Genomic DNA, 17,683 nt, shown 5'->3' on the forward strand with positions numbered 1-17,683 from the left:
AGCTACCACTTCTGCAGGAAGGTTATTCCATGCATCCACTACTCTCTCAGTAAAGTAATACTTCCTCATATTACTTTTAAACCTTTGCCCCTCTAATTTAAAACTGTGTCCTCTTGTGGTAGTTTTTCTTCTTTTAAATATGCTCTCTCCTTTACCGAGTTGATTCCCTTTATGTATTTAAAAGTTTCTATCATATCCCCTCTGTCTCTTCTTTCTTCCAAGCTATACATGTTAAGGTCCTTTAACCTTTCCTGGTAAGTTTTTTCCTGCAATCCATGTACTAGTTTAGTAGCTCTTCTCTGAACTCTCTCTAGAGTATCTATATCCTTCTGGAGATGTGGCCTCCAGTACTGCACACAATACTCCAAGTGAGGTCTCACCAGTGTTCTGTACAGCGGCATAAGCACTTCTCTCTTTCTACTGCTTATACCTCTCCCTATACATCCAAGCATTCTGCTGGCATTTCGTGCTGCTCTATTACATTGTCTTCCCACCTTTAAGTCTTATGAAATAATTACTCCTAAATCCCTTTCCTCAGATACTGAGGTCAGGACTGTGTCAAATATTCTATATTCTGCCCTTGGGTTTTTACGTCCCAGGTGCATTATCTTGCACTTATCCACATTAAATTTCAGTTGCCAGAGTTCTGACCATTCTTCTAGTTTTCCTAAATCCTTTTCCATTTGGCGTTTCCCTCCAGGAACATCAACCCTGTTACATATCTTTGTGTCATCAGCAAAAAGACAAACCTTACCATCGAGGCCTTTTGCAATATCACTTATGAAGATATTAAACAAAATTGGTCCCAGTACAGATCCCTGAGGTACCCCACTGGTAACATGACCTTGTTCTGAATGTTCTCCATTGACTACAACCCTCTGTTGTCTGTCACTCAGCCACTGCCTAATCCACTCAACAATATGGGAGTCCATGCTCAATGACTGCAGTTTATTCATAAGTCTTCTATGTGGGACAGTGTCAAAAGCCTTACTAAAATCTAGATATGCAATGTCTACTGCACCTCCACCGTCTATTATTTTAGTCACCCAGTCAAAAAAATCTATAAGATTTGTTTGACATGATCTCCCTGAAGTAAACCCATGTTGTTTTTCATCTTGCAATCCATGGGATTTAAGATGTTCCACAATCCTATCCTTTAATAGGGTTTCCATTAATTTGCCTACTATTGATTTCAGACTCACTGGTCTATAGTTACTCGATTCCTCCCTACTACCTTTCTTGTGAATGGGCACGACATTTGCCAATTTCCAATCTTCCGGGACGACTCCTGTTACTAATGATTGGTTAAATAAATCTGTTAATGGTTTTGCCAGCTCACCACTAAGCTCTTTTAATAATTTTGGGTGTATCTCATCAGGACCCTGTGACTTATTTGTCTTCACTTTAGACAGCAATCTTAGAACGTCTTCCTCTGTAAAGACACATGCATCAAACGATTCATTAGTCATCCTTTCAAGTGGAGCTCCTTCTTTTTCTTCTGTAAAAACTGAGCAGAAGTATTCATTAAGGCAGTCGGCTAGCCCTTTATTCTCTTCTACATACCTTCCGTCCTTTGTTTTTAATTTAGTTATTCCTTGTTTTAATTTCCTTTTTTCATTTATATATCTGAAGAATGTCTTATCCCCCTTTTTCATAGACTGAGCTAGTTTTTCTTCTGCCTGCGCTTTAGAAGTTCTTATAACTTGCTTGGCCTCTTTCTGCCTGATCTTGTAGATTTCCTTATCTTCATTGCTCTGGGTTTTTTTATAATTACAAAATGCTAGCTTTTTATTTTTAATGATTTGGGCCACTTCTGCTGAGTACCACAGTGGTCTCTTCCTTTTTTTGCTTTTACTGACAAGTCTAATGCAATTTTCTGTTGCCTTCAATAATGCACATTTTAAGTAGTCCCATTTCTCCTGGACTCCATGTAATCCGTTCCAGTCTGATAAGGACTCATTTATGACTAATTTCATTTTTGAAAAGTCTGTTTTTCTAAAATCTAAAACTTTTGTTTTTGTGTGGTGTGACTCTTTCACAGTTCTTATATTAAACCACACTGACTGGTGATCACTGGATCCCAAGGTTTCGCCTACAATGACATCATATACCGAATCCCCATTTGTGAATACCAGATCCAAAATGGCCTCCCTCCGGGTTGGCTCCTCAACCACTTGTTGCAGAGACAACCCCAGTAGGGAATTTAGAATATCTGTACTCCTGGTAGAACTTGCTATTTTGGTTTTCCAGTTTATATCTGGAAGATTGAAATCTCCCATAATGATAACTTCTCCTTTCATTGTCATTTTAGCTATTTCTTCAACTAGTAGATCATCTAGTTCTTTGACTTGACCAGGTGGTCTATATATCACACCTACACGAGTTACTGCATGATTAGCAAACTGCAACGTAACCCAAACTGACTCTATGTTGGCCTCACCAACTTGTATTAGGTTAGATTTAATGCTATCTTTCACATACAGGGCCACTCCTCCTCCTTTCTTGCCTTCTCTGTCTCTTCTGTATAAAGAGTACCCTGGTATGGTTATGTCCCAGTCATTTCTTTCATTAAACCATGTCTCCGTAACAGCCACTAAATCTACATTCTCAGATGCCATAATTGTCCCAAGTTCATTGATTTTTTTACCTAAACTGCGAGAAATTTGTAGACAGGACTCTGAGCTTATCATTTCTTAACCTCTGTGCTTCTGACCTGTTCTGGCATTGTTTCGGGGGGCAATTGGACTCTTGTAATTCCACTCTTTTGCCCCCCCTTCCTAGTTTAAATACTCTTTCGCAAATTCTTGGAGTTGTTCACTAAGTACATTTGTTCCTTTGAGAGAAAGATGCAAACCATCTTTTTTGTACAGTTCCTTTCTATTCCAAGTAGAGCTATCATGAGAAACAAAGCCAAATCCTTGCTCTTGACACCACTTACTAAGCCATATGTTGAACTCCTTTATGCGCCTCTGCCTATCATTCTGAACATTATGCACAGGCAGAACTTCAGAAAATGAAATGGTGGATGCAAAATCCTGTACGTCATTTCCAAGTGTGATAAAAGATTTTTCACCTCTGACGCTTCATTGCAAGCCAGGATGCAAAAGAAAGTTGCCTTGGAGTATGGCTATGACTACCCATATGCTCCAAGGGAGGTCATGCTGTTAGTGGAAACGTTCAGGGACTGGTGGTGCGATGAACTTATCTGGGGCTATCTTTTTGTCCCCAAGCCGTACCGAGATTCTCCGGAGGAAGGATTGAAAGAAAAATTAAAAAGGTCAAGGTTCAGTGGTATTATGGGCGGGTGGGTATAAGATTGGGGGGAAGTGCGTGGCACGGTGTCTTTGGCGGGAGCAGAGTCCCAGGATGGAGAGTGCGGCTGTCTCTCCTCCTGTCTGAGGTAGGTGGATATCTCGGAGTGTCGCCTGAGAATCCAGAGAGTGCTGAGTTGAGGGGATCCGGTGTGCTGAGAGCATGCGGAGAGAGAGAGGGGTCCAGTCCCAGGAAAGCCTACACAGGTAGTGAGTACTGAGGATTGCCCCTGGGGGTCTGCATAGAATCAGAGGGGACCACTCCGGAAAAGGTTCTGGGTTTCAGTGTCAGCCAGCTGTAAAGGGGGTCCCTAGTATCACGTACCTGGTGTGGAGGCCAATGGAGAGTGGGCTTCCCTTGCGGCTAAGTTCCAGACTCCCCTGAAAGTGAGAACAGGAGGAGTCAGGCTCAAAGTAGCACAGGTCATCAGTGATGTTGATTGCAGAAGAACTCAGAAAGGTTTCTGATGTGCGAAGTAGTGGCTGAAGCCAGGTGGTGCCTGTGAGAGGTGGCAGGTCTGTGTTTGCACTAAAGCAATGGGAAGTCAGTTCAAACCAGAGTTCAGTGTCGGGAGGATACCAGAGCAGGCAAGGTCAAATAGGGAAGCCAAGATCAGACACAGGTAACAGGAGAGAATATCCAAAGGCAAGCCGAGTTCGGGTTAAGGAGACAAGCAGAATAGTAAGGACAAGCCGGGTCGGTAACAGAGAACTTTCAGGAACAAGGATCACAGGAACACAGTACAAGCTGAAGATCAATCAGCAACTTCAATCACCGGCACACTTAATTATAAAGGCCCATGTGATGTGCTGGCTGAGATGGTGGGTCCTAGAGCCCTTCTCCTGCCATTGGTGTCCTGACTGATGCTGGGTCCTAGAGACCCTCTTCTACCACTGGAGCCCCGACACCTAGGTTGAGGACCCTGAAGTTGTAAAGGGGGTACATAGTCAGTGGACCCTGAAGAGTTCAAGGAGCAAAGGGGGCATCTGCAGTCTGGGCCCTGAATTGTATTGCGTGTGCCAGTTACAGTGATAGTTATTCAGAGTTCTACAAAATACTACCTCAAGCTGTGCCAGGCGGGGGAAAGTATTCAGAGACTTACATAGTGTCAGGAGTTCTACAGTCCTCAGTCTTGGATCTACTGGATTATAGGTTGGGGATTCAACACTTCTGCTATACAGAGTGTTCTCAGAGTCAGTGAGCGTTGGCTGGCACCGGCTGGCGTCAAGAAAGCGCCAACGGGCATTTTCAGGATTGAAGTCCCAATTGTAATTAGTTCAAGCCAAAAGAAGTATCCCACTCATTCCCTTCTCCCATCCCTTTAATTTATAATAAAAACCACAAACAAAGATGCCAGAGTTGTCGCTGCTTCAGTTGTCACACCCAGGGACTCAGCTCACATGGGCTGGAGAGATTACTGGTACTAATGGCAGACCCATATCAGGCCATAGGCCTGGAAACCTTGCTACATACTAGTAATGTAAACATCCCTTATAATAGAAATAAGCATGACAGGTCTTCTTTATTGAGAGATCTGGGGACAGCAACATTTACAGAAGAAGAAAATTGCTTTTCTTACCATCCTGCCTAAGAGTTAGCAGAAAGATGTCTGTCTGCACAGCAAAAGGCAGAAAGGCTCCCATGAGTCTGAAGTGCTTTATATTTCATGAAATACCTGGAGAGTGACAGTTTGGCAAGGTAAGTGACCATTCTCAAGGAAAGACTATATGATGGGTACAGTATAAACATAGAGATTGAATTCACACTGTCTGCACTAGGGGGCAGTGTAGGGCAGAATTCAAACTGCTCACTTTTTTTTTTTTAAACAAATTTTATGTGAAGTGTACAAAAGGTACCCTTCACTCACTGCAATTTAAAGCAGCACAGTGCACTGCTTTACATCGCAGTGGGATTTGGCACTGTGATAAAATGCAGCATGTCTGCATTTATCGCAGCACTCTGCATTGTCCCTGCGGTGACAGACATTTTTATCAAGTGGTAAAACGTCTGTCACTGCTTTTTTTTAAATTTTTTTTTATCTGTGTTTATTCACCCATACTCAGTTCAGCCTGTAGGGAGAGGATAATAAAGTATGAAGCAAGGGGCTGTTAGCTCTGCATGCAACTTGACAGTTTCAACCACTTCAATACCGAGCACTTTTACCCCATTCCTGCCCAGGACAATTTTCAGCTTTCAGTGCTGTCGCTCTTTAAAAGACAATTGTGCGGTCATGCAACGCTGTACCTAAATTAAATTTTTATCATTTTTTTTTAGACAAAAAGAGCTTTCTTTTGGTGGTTGTTAATCACCACTGGGGTTTTTTATTTTTTGCTAAATGATCAAAAAAAGACTGAAAATTTTGAAAAAATTGTTATTCTTAGTTTTTGTTATAAACTCTTGCAAAAAAAAGTAATTTTTCTTCTTCATTGATTGGTGCTGATGATGCGTCGCTGATAATCAGTGCCCTAATTATCAGTGTACAAAATGTGCTGACAGCCTTTCCAGTTATTGGCTTTCCTTTCCTCTCACAGAGACAGCGAGTGAGGAAAGGACTGACGTTAACCGGCAAGTCTGTTTACATGTGATCAGCTGTGATTGGACACAGATGATCACATGCTGTGATGGCTCCTTTACCGCGGTCTGTGATCAGCTGTGTCCTAAGGGCACAGCAGTCACAGAGCATGCCCAATGCGCACCCCAGGGGGTGCAGGGGATGTGGTTCTGGGAGGACGTCCATGGACGCCCTACATGGAATAGAGAGCCGCGTTGTAGCTGTCTTTCGGCTATAGTGTGGTAATGAGGTGGTTAAAGTTGAACCCCAAAGAATTTAAAACAATCTTTGCAGTAGATCCGCCTCCGCACTGCAACAGGTAAATATTTGCATTGCCTATGAAGTGAAGAACAAAGTGATAACCTCACTCCCCTGGCAACCAGTATTCTCCTCCTCTCTGTATCCTCTTATACAATGAAGGACTGCTTGTTCTGCACTATACAGCAGTGGTCCTCAACTCCTGTCCTCGGGGCCCACTAACAGGCCAGATTTTAAGTATTACCTTGGGGAGATGCAGACTAGAGTACTGCAATCACTGAGCAGCAAATTATATCACCTGGGATGAATTTCAGTTATCTTGCAAACCTGGCCTGTTGGTGGGCCCTGAGGACCAGGGTTGAGGACCACTGCTATACAGGATGAAGGCAGAGTGCTGCGGCTGGCTGGGCAGTGAAGGGAAGACGCTTTGGGGGAGCTTGCATGCAGTGGGGAGGAAGTCTATGAGGATAAGAAATAAGGTAAATATATCACCTTATTCCTCATACCTTACAGGCAAAGTCAGCAGTTAAAGGAGAAGTACAGCCAAAGCTTGTTTGGCTGTACTTCTCCTGCAGATCACAGGAGTGCAGTGCGTTCTGCACTCCTGTGACCCATTTCAGCTGTCAGCTGACGTCTCAGAGCCAGTCCAGGCCCAGGCAGGATTGCGACAATGGAGTCGGCATAGTCAGCAGCTCTCTGCTCAGGGAACTGTGAGAACCGAGTGATTGGCGGTATTCGATCGCTTGGTTCTCAGTGTTAGAGGCACCGGAGGACAGAAAGCAAACATTTATTATATTGCAGCGTACCAATTCTTAGATATGATGGCTGAATTAGCTTTCTTTCTTCTATTTTTATCTGATTGGAACACCAAATGATCTCAAAAAGTACTTTAAAATTACTCCTGGGGTAGGCAAAGCATTGATTGTGATTCTAAGATATCTACCTATCTATCTATACACAGTATATACAGTTTTGTTTGGACAGCCACTGCTGTCCAAACAAAACATTGCTGCACGTTTACAGTTTTGCACAAGAGCACCTGAATGTTCCACAGCAGTACTGGCAAAATATTCTGTGGACAGATGAAACCAAAGTTGAGTTGTTTGGAAGAAACACACAACACTATGTGTGGCAAAAAAGCACAGCATACCAACATCAAAACCTCATCCCAACTGTGAAGTATGGTGGTGGGGGCATCATGGTTTGGGGCTGCTTTGCTGCGTCAGGGTCTGAACGGATTGCTATCATTGAAGGAAAAATGAATTCCCAAGTTTATCAAGACATTTTGCAGGAAAACTTAAGGCCATCTGTCTACCAGCTGAAGCTCAACAGAAGATGGGTGTTGCAACAGGACAATGACCCAAAGCATAAAAGTAAATCAACAACAGAATGGCTTAAACAGAAGAAAATACGCCTTCTGAAGTGGCCCAGTCAGAGCCCTGACCTCAACCCGATTAAGATGCTGTGGCATGACCTCAAGAAAGTGATTCACCCCAGACATCCCAAGAATATTGCTGAACTGAAACAGTTCTGTAAAGAGGAATGATCAAGAATTACTCCTGACCGTTGTGCCCGTCTGATCTGCAACTACAGGAAACGTTTGGTTGAAGTTATTGCTGCCAAAGGAGGTTCAACCAGTATTAAATCCAAGGGTTCACATACTTTTTCCACCTGCACTGTGAATGTTTACATGGTGTGTTCAATAAAAACATGGCAACATTTCATTCTTTGTGTGTTATTAGTTTAAGCAGACTGTGATTGTCTATTGTTGTGACTTAGATGATGATCAGATCACATTTTATGACCAATTTGTGCAGAAATCCATATCATTCCAAAGGGTTTACGTACTTTTTCTTGCAGCTGTATATATATCTCATACTTAAAACTGAACTTTAATCAGAAAATGAAGTCCTGCTAGATCACTTTAGGCTGGCCCCTTTTGCAGTTATAGCTATGTAAAACATTAAAAATAAGTGCCTATACTGCATTCTCCGTTGCTCTATTTTTAGTCACTGTCAAGTTTTTAGGGTCCGATCTGCTGACATCCTTAAAGCAGGATTAAATCCTCCTATCCTTTACAGCCAATGAAGCTGCTTCTGTTTGATCTGCAACTGACATGGTGATCAGTTATGACACCAGCCATTTGACGGTATGACAGTTTGGTTGGGGACACAAGCAAATTGACAGTTAGCAATCTCTGCATTCCAGGAATGTACCTGTTTTTTTAAACCATCACTCAATGGGTTTAGCTCCGCTTTATGATTTGCTGCTGTTCAGGGGCTCTGGGCTTCAGCAAAATGGCAGCCCCCAGCAAGAATAAACAGGATGCTGGAGGCAATGTGCAGCACAATAATGTTGGCAGCATAATTATTGTGAAATGTACAGTGCATCCGGAAAGTATTCACAGTGCTTCACCTTTTCACTTATTCCGAAATGGATTAAATTCATTATTTTCCTCAAAATTCTACAAATAATACCGCATAATGACAACGTAAAATATGTTTTTTTCTAAATCTTTGCAAACTTATTCAAAATAAAAATCCCTTGTACATAAGTATCCCAGCCTTTGCTTAATACTTTGGTGAAGCACCTTTGGCACCAATTACACCCTCAAGTCTTTTTGAGTATGGTGCTACAAGCTCGGCACATCTATTTTTGGGGAGTTTCTCCCATTCTTCTTTGCAGGACCTCTCAAGCTCCATCAGGTTGGATGGGAAGCTTCAGTGCACAGCCATTTTCAGATCTCTCCAGAGATGTTGAATCGGGTTCAAGTCTGGGCTCTGGCTGGGCCACTCAAGGACATTCACAGAGTTGTCCTGGAGCCTCTTCTTTGCTATCTGGGCTGTGTGCTTAGGGTCATTGTCCTGTTGGAAGATGAACCTTCACCTCAGTCGAGGTCCAGAGCGCTCTGGAGAAGGTTTTCATCAAGGATGTCTCTGTACATTGCTGCATTCATCTTTCCCTCGATCCTGACTAGTCTCCCAGTTCCTGCCGCTGGAAAAACATCCCCACAGCATGACGCTGCCACCACCGATGGTATTGGCCAAGTGATGAGCAGTGCCTGGTTTCCTCCAGGCCAAAGAGTCCAATCTTTGTTTCATCAGACCAGATAGTTTTGTTTCTCATGATCTGAGAGTCCTTTGGGTGCCTTTTAACAAACTCCAGGGGGGCTGTCGTGTGCCTGGCTTCCATCTGGCCACTCTACCATACAGGTCTGATAGGTGGAGTGATGCAGAGATGGTTGTTCTTCTGGAAGGTTCTCCTCTCCACAGAGAAACACTGGAGCTCTGTCAGAGTGACCATCAGGTTCTTGGTCACCTCCCTGACTAAAGTCCATCTCCCCCGATCGCTCAGTTTGGCCCAGCAGCCGGCTCTAGGAAGAGTCCTGGTGGTTCAGAACTTCTTCCATTTATGGATGATGGAGGCCACTGTGCTCAATGGCACCTTGAATGCTACAGAAAAGTTTTTTTTTCTGTACCCTTCAGCCTCGTACACACGCACCGATTGTTGGCCGACCGATCGGCCGTCTTTTGTCCAGTGTTGTTGTGTTGGTTGAAATGTGCTCTAGACTGCACACAAATTTTGTCGGCCAACAACCAACTTCAGAAGTGATGTCATGTGTTGGTTTACTTTCTGTGTGTTTTTTCTTCTCTGAGCATGCCCAGCCTTGCTCATCTGATTTTTGTCTGCCGAAATCTGTACTGACTGAGAAACAATCGGCCGTTGTGTTGACGGCCAACAAAAATTTTATAGCCTGCACACCAGATTTTGTTCGGCCGAAAAGTCGCAGTCGGTTGTCGGAAGCATCATACTAACAAGCTGACAATCGGCCGATCGGACGTTGGCCGAAAATTCACGGCCAACAATCGGTGCGTGTGTACGAGGCTTTCCCCAGGTCTGTGCCTCGATACAATCCTGTCTCAGAGGTCTATAGACAATTCCTTAGACTTCATGGCTTGGTTTGTGCTCTGACATGCACTGAGGTGGTCAGGTATGAGGAGGGGAGGTAGGTGGGTGAGGAACGAGGAGGGGAGGTAGGTGGTCAGGTATGAGGAGGGGAGGTAAGTGGGTCAGGTATGAGGAGGGGAGGTGGGTGGTTAGGTATGAGGGGAGGTAGGTGGGTCAGGTATGAGGAGGGGAGGTAGGTGGATCAGGTATGAGGAGGGTAGGTGGATGGTCAGGTATGAGGAGGGGAGGTAGGTGGGTGAGGAACGAGGAGGGGAGGTGGGTGGTCAGGTATGAGGAGGGGAGGTAGGTGGGTCAGGTATGAGGAGGGGAGGTGGGTGGTAAGGTATGAGGAGGGGAGGTAGGTGGTCAGGTATGAGGAGGGGAGGTGGGTGGTCAGGTATAAGGGGAGGTAGGTGGATCAGGTATGAGGAGGGGAGGTAGGTGGATCAGGTATGAGGAGGGGAGGTAGGTGGATCAGGTATGAGGGGAGGTAGGTGGGTCAGGTATGAGGAGGGGAGGTAGGTGGGTGAGGAATGAGGAGGGGAGGTAAGTGGGTCAGGTATGAGGAGGGGAGGTAGGTGGTTAGGTATGAGGGGAGGTAGGTGGGTCAGGTATGAGGAGGGGAGGTAGGTGGATCAGGTATGAGGAGGGTAGGTGGGTGGTCAGGTATGAGGAGGGGAGGTAGGTGGGTGAGGAACGAGGAGGGGAGGTGGGTGGTCAGGTATGAGGAGGGGAGGTAGGTGGGTCAGGTATGAGGAGGGGAGGTGGGTGGTCAGGTATGAGGGGAGGTAGGTGGTCAGGTATGAGGAGGGGAGGTGGGTGGTCAGGTATAAGGGGAGGTAGGTGGATCAGGTATGAGGAGGGGAGGTAGGTGGATCAGGTATGAGGAGGGGAGGTAGGTGGATCAGGTATGAGGAGGGGAGGTAGGTGGGTCAGGTATGAGGAGGGGAGGTAGGTGGTCAGGTATGAGAAGGAGAGGTAGGTGGATCAGGTATGAGGAGGGGAGGTGGGTGGATCAGGTATGAGGAGGGGAGGTGGGTGGATCAGGTATGAGGAGGGGAGGTAGGTGGGTCAGGTATGAGGAGGGGAGGTAGGTGGGTCAGGTATGAGGAGGAGGTAGGTAGTCAGGTATGAGGAGGGGAGGTAGGTGGATCAGGTATGAGGAGGGGAGATAGGTGGATCAGGTATGAGGAGGGGAGGTATGTGGATCAGGTATGAGGGGAGGTAGGTGGGTGAGGAACGAGGAGGGGAGGTAGGTGGGTCAGGTATGAGGAGGGGAGGTAGGTGGTCAGGTATGAGGAGGGGAGGTAGGTGGGTCAGGTATGATGAGGGGGGGTAGGTGGGTCAGGTATGATGAGGGGAGGTAGGTGGGTCAGGTATGAGGAGGGGAGGTGGGTGAGGAGGGGAGGTGGGTTGTGAGGTGATGATGGAGGCAGGTATGATGAGGGGAGGTAGGTGGTCAGGTATGAGGAGGGGAGGTAGGTGGGTCAGGTATGAGGAGGGGAGGTAGGTGGTCAGGTATGAGAAGGGGAGGTAGGTGGTCAGGTATGAGGAGGGGAGGTAGGTGGTCAGGTATGAGGAGGGGAGGTAGGTGGGTCAGGTATGAGGTAGGGAGGAAGGTGGTCAGGTATGAGGAGGGGAGGTGGGTTTTCAGGTATGAGGAGGGGAGGTAGGTGTGTCAGGTATGAGGAGGGGAGGAAGGTGGTCAGGTATGAGGAGGGGAGGTGGGTGGTCAGGTATGAGGAGGGGAGGTGGGTGGTCAGGTATGAGGAGGGGAGGTGGGTGGGTCAGGTATGAGGAGGGGAGGTAGGTGGTCAGGTATGAGGAGGGGAGGTAGGTGGGTCAGGTATGAGGGGGAGGTAGGTGGTCAGGTATGAGGAGGGGAGGTAGGTGTGTCAGGTATGAGGAGGGGAGGAAGGTGGTCAGGTATGAGGAGGGGAGGTGGGTGGTCAGGTATGAGGAGGGGAGGTAGGTGGGTCAGGTATGAGGGGAGGTAGGTGGTCAGGTATGAGGAGGGGAGGTAGGTGGTCAGGTATGAGGAGGGGAGGTAGGTGGGTCAGGTATGAGGGGGAGGTAGGTGGTCAGGTATGAGGAGGGGAGGTAGGTGGGTCAGGTATGAGGGGAGGTAGGTGGTCAGGTATGAGGAGGGGAGGTAGGTGGTCAGGTATGAGGAGGGGACGTAGGTGGTCAGGTATGAGGAGGGGAGGTGGGTGGTCAGGTATGAGGAGGGGAGGTGGGTGGTCAGGTATGAGGAGGAGGTAGGTAGTCAGGTATGAGGAGGGGAGGTAGGTGGTCAGGTATGAGGAGGGAAGGTAGGTGGTCAGGTATGAGGAGGGGAGGTGGGTGGTCAGGTATGAGGAGGGGAGGTGGGTGGTCAGGTATGAGGAGGGGAGGTAGGTGGGTCAGGTATGAGGGGAGGTAGGTGGTCAGGTATGAGGAGGGGAGGTAGGTGGTCAGGTATGAGGAGGGGAGGTAGGTGGTCAGGTATGAGGAGGGGAGGTAGGTGGGTCAGGTATGAGGGGGAGGTAGGTGGTCAGGTATGAGGAGGGGAGGTAGGTGGTCAGGTATGAGGAGGGGAGGTAGGTGGTCAGGTATGAGGAGGGGAGGTAGGTGGTCAGGTATGAGGAGGGGAGGTGGGTGGTCAGGTATGAGGAGGGGAGGTGGGTGGTCAGGTATGAGGAGGAGGTAGGTAGTCAGGTATGAGGAGGGGAGGTAGGTGGTCAGGTATGAGGAGGGAAGGTAGGTGGTCAGGTATGATGAGGGGAGGTAGGTGGTCAGGTATGAGGAGGTATGTGGGTGAGGAGGGGATGTGGGTTGTCAGGTGATGATGGAGGCCTCATTATTTCTCTATGGAGCGGTGTGTGAGGGGAAGTTCCGGGTATTAAGATGCCCCCCTCCAGGCTGAGAAGAATGGTATAGCGCTGCCGTACAGAACACACATAGCACGGCTATCTCTGGACATAATCTCATCACCGCTGAATGAATGGCACGCTTTCCTCAGAAGGGGGCGCTGTTTTCCCGGAACTATAATCTGCAGTAAAGGGGAATAGTTTGTGCGCTGCACCGGAAGTTGATGTCCCGGTGTAGGAAGTGGTCCTTCCGTTTGGTAGAGTGGAAAAGATGATTAAGGCGATTCTGGTGTTCAATAATCATGGCAAGCCGCGCTTCATGCGATTCTACCAACACTTTGTGAGTCCTGTCTGTGTGTATATAGTACAGTCTCTGTATATAGTATAGTCCATGTAATGTGTGTGGAGGTAGCACAGTGCAGTCCTGGCTCTGTGTGTATTCTTACAATAAATGGGATTGCTAGAACTCTCTCACCATGTATAGTGCTGTGTATGAACACTCTCCTTCTGCGCATAGCAGGTGCAGCCCTGCATGGTCTCTGCGCATATAGCTGGTGCAGCATATCGCCATCTCTGCGCATAGCGGGTGCAGCATTGCGCGGTCTCTGCGCATAGCGGTTGAAGCATAACGCAGTCTCTGCGCATAGCGGTTGCAGCATAGCGAGGTCTCTGTGCATAGCGGGTGCAGCATAGTGCGGACTCTGCACATAGCGGGTGCAGCATAGCGCGGTCTCTGCGCATAGCGGGTACAACGCAAAGCAGGTCTAGCCCTCTGTGTGTGTATAAGGGGTGCAGCCCAGGCTTATCTCTGCCTATTCATTCACATTGTGTCTTTGTGTCTTGCAGCCAGAAGACATGCAGCAGCAGATTATCCGGGAGACCTTTCACCTGGTCTCCAAGCGGGATGACAATGTCTGTAATTTCCTGGAAGGAGGAAGGTAACGTCTCCATACATGACAGCTTTGTACATTCCCCTTCTCTGTGGCTTATCATGCCTGTGTACAGAGACCATCCAGAGTCCACATTGATGCTAGCAGTAAAAGGAGGCACTCCGCAGGCAGTTCTGACCTCTGTCATGTACCTTGTAAATAATAGATCTGATTCAATGTTCTGAGATTAATGGTCTCCTACAAGTGCCAGTGTGATTGGCTGGCAGGTTGTGTGATCACCCAAATGTATTTGTGTTATTAAGAGAAAGACAAATAGTGTTGGATATGACTGATATACAAAGTATGAGCAGGAACAGATATAGAGTCCACAGGGGACCCCTGGAATGGAACTTCAGTCAAAGCATTTTATTGATAGAGTATGGAATGTTTAGATGAATTATCAGGATTTCTGTGCCCCTGTTGGGAGATTTCCATGTATTCTGTCCCAATACTGCTGGATGGTAAATATTCCTAAAGCCAGGGCACAATCCACCCCAACAGTTGCCACTGAGGCAAGTGGCATTATTGCTGGGACAAGTGACCTCATTGGAAGATTTCCCCTCATTTCTTTTCTTAACCAATCTTTCCTGAGGCAGGGAGGCCCCGCTGCACTGGATCACTTATAGTACATGAATGTGATCCAGCATTTCCAGGTAAGGGGCACATGCATGTCGCCCTGTCTGGGCTGTCATTCTCTACTGCACAAGTCAGTTAGCAGGTCCTGGCCAATGATTTATGCCTAGGACCTGCTGAGCAGCTTGGTGAAAAACACAGGGCTCTGTACACAGAGAAAAGCAGGGAGAAAACACAGCCATATCTATTCATAAAAGCAGCACATATTACACTTTGTTAGGCACACAGGTACCCCTAGATGTAAGCCCCTTCCCAGACAGTGTCATTAGTACAGTGACCAATCAGTCAGTTAGTGTCAGATTTCCCGCTGCACTATCACTGTCCCATTATAAAATGCTGTTTACCGCCATTAGTAGTATAAATAAATAACATTTATATATATATATATTTCATAGTTTTATCTTTCGTGCAAACCAATCCATGTATATTTTTTTTTTTTTTTACCAAAGATGTCGCAGAATACATTTTGGGCTATATTTTCAAAGAAATCTGATAAAAAATTGGTTATGTTTGATAGCAGAATTTTTCATTTTTATTTTTGCTCAAATAATAAAAAATAAAAAACCCAATGGTGATCAAATACCACCAAAAGAAAACTCTATTTGTGCGAAAAAAATATTTTAATTTAAACTGGGTCCAGCATTGCATGACCGCGCAATTGGCAGTTAAAGTAGCACAGTGCCAAATGGCAAAAAATGGCCTGATCATGAAGAGGGGGGAAAAACTTTCTCGATCTAAAGTGGTTAGTTGCCATTGAGAGACTAAGGCTGGCCATACACTATACAATTTTCTTGTTCAACTTTCCTTTAGATTTACCAAAACCATGTAATATAGGGTCAAACCTAAACACTTTCAATTTGTATTCAATCAGGCATGCCCTTGCACTACATACAGTGGGTACGGAAAGTATTCAGACCCCCTTAAATTTTTCACTCTTTGTTATATTGCAGCCATTTGCTAAAATCATTTAAGTTCATTCTTCTTCCTCATGAATGTACACATAGCACCCCATACTGACAGAAAAACACAGAATTGTTGACATTGTTGCAGATTTATTAAAAAAGAAAAACTGAAATATCACATGGTCCTAAGTATTCAGACCCTTTGCTGTGACACTCATATATTTAACTCAGGTGCTTTCCATTTCTTCTGATCATCCTTGAGATGGTTCTACACCTTCATTTGAGTCCAGCTGTGTTTGATTATACTGATTGGACTTGATTAGGAAAGCCACACACCTGTCTATATAAGACCTTCCAGATCACAATGCATGTCAGAGCAAATGAGAATCATGAGGTCAAAGGAACTGCCTGAAGAGCTCAGAGACAGAATTGTGGCAAGGCACAGATCTGGCCAAGGTTACAAAAAGATTTCTGCTGCACTTAAGGTTCCTAAGAGCACAGTGGCCTCCATAATCCTCAAATGGAAGACGTTTGGGACGACCAGAACCCTTCCTAGAGCTGGCCGTCCGGCCAAACTGAGCTATCGGGGGAGAAGAGCCTTGGTGAGAGAGGTAAAGAAGAACCCAAAGATCACTGTGGCTGAGCTCCAGAGATGCAGTCAGGAGATGGGAGAAAGTTGTAGAAAGTCAACCATCACTGCATCCCTCCACCAGTCGGGGCTTTATGGCAGAGTGGCCCGACGGAAGCTCTCCTCAGTGTAAGACACATGGAAGCCCGCATGGAGTTTGCTAAAAAACACCTGAAGGACTCCAAGATGGTGAGAAATAAGATTCTCTGGTCTGATGAGACCAAAATAGAACTTTTTGGCCTTAATTCTAAGCGGTATGTGTGGAGAAAACCAGGCACTGCTCACCTGTCCAATACAGTCCCAACAGTGAAGCATGGTGGTGGCAGCATCATGCTGTGGGGGTGTTTTTCAGCTGCAGGGACAGGACGACTGGTTGCAATCGAGGGAAAGATGAATGCGGCCAAGTACAGGGATATCCTGGACAAAAACCTTCTCCAGAGTGCTCTGGACCTCAGACTGGGCCGAAGGTTTACCTTCCAACAAGACAATGACCCTAAGCACACAGCTAAAATAACGAAGGAGTGGCTACACAACAACTCCATGACTGTTCTTGAATGGCCCAGCCAGAGCCCTGACTTAAACCCAATTGAGCATCTCTGGAGAGACCTAAAAATGGCTGTCCACCAACGTTTACCATCCAACCTGACAGAACTGGAGAGGATCTGCAAGGAGGAATGGCAGAGGATCCCCAAATCCAGGTGTGAAAGACTTGTTGCATCTTTCCCAAAAAGACTCCTGGCTGTATTAGATCAAAAGGGGGCTTCTACTAAATACTGAGCAAAGGGTCTGAATACTTAGGACCATGTGATATTTCAGTTTTTCTTTTTTAATAAATCTGCAACAATGTCAACAATTCTGTGTTTTTCTGTCAGTATGGGGTGCTATGTGTACATTCATGAGGAAGAAGAATGAACTTAAATGATTTTAGCAAATGGCTGCAATATAACAAAGAGTGAAAAATTTAAGGGGGTCTGAATACTTTCCGTACCCACTGTAGTTTAAGGTAAATCTAAAGGAAATTGAATAAGAAAATTGTATAGTGTATGGCCAGCCTTAGTGAGAGTAAAGCCTCGTACACACGTAGCGATTGTCGGCCGTAAACAGGCTGCCGAACGATCGGCCGATTGTCGGCTTGTTAGTATGATTCTTCCGACAACCGACAGCGACTTTTCGGCCGAACAGAATCGGGTGTGCAGGCTATAAAATTTTTGTTGGCCGTCACCAGAACGGCCGATTGTTCGCAAGTCAGTACAGAATTCGGCCGACAAACAGCAGATTAGCAAGACTGGGCATGCTCTGAGAAAAAAAAAAGACACGGAAAGTTAACCATCACATGGCATCACTTCTGCAGTCGGCTGTTGTTGGCCGACAAAATTCGTGTGCGGTCTTTAGCACTTTTCAGCCGACAGGACAGCACCGGACAAAAGACGGCCGATCGTTCGGCCGACATTCGGTACGGGGCTTTAGTCTCCCCATTTTGGACACACACAACAATAACAGCACAACAGAAGATGTAATGCTTCCACTGTGTAGCCAAAGTTGTGGTTCCATTTTAGTTTTGCCCGTACCATGTGTCATAGGGCCAAACTTACCGCCATACTACAGTAGAGTTCCCAGGTAAAAAAAAATTGCAGCACCCAAAGGTAGTACTGTAAGTACTGATTCATGTGATG

At 46.2% G+C, this 17,683-nt stretch overlaps 1 protein-coding gene across 2 annotated transcripts in view; it reads left to right on the forward strand.

The window, feature by feature from the left end:
• The first annotated feature begins 13,119 nt into the window (after positions 1–13,119).
• The window catches only part of LOC309552335 (AP-3 complex subunit sigma-2), a 118,522-nt gene continuing 113,958 nt past the window's right edge, over positions 13,120–17,683 (forward strand). For both annotated transcript variants that reach the window (XM_082253247.1, XM_082253248.1), the window contains exons 1-2: positions 13,120–13,258; positions 13,765–13,856. In XM_082253247.1, the coding sequence (XP_082109373.1) occupies positions 13,190–13,258; positions 13,765–13,856 (161 nt within the window). In that variant the 5' untranslated portion in view covers positions 13,120–13,189. The remainder of the gene's footprint in view (positions 13,259–13,764; positions 13,857–17,683) is intronic.

This window comes from Pelophylax lessonae (assembly GCF_965119305.1).
Source record: "Pelophylax lessonae genome assembly, chromosome: 4".
Classification (NCBI taxonomy): domain Eukaryota; kingdom Metazoa; phylum Chordata; class Amphibia; order Anura; family Ranidae; genus Pelophylax; species Pelophylax lessonae.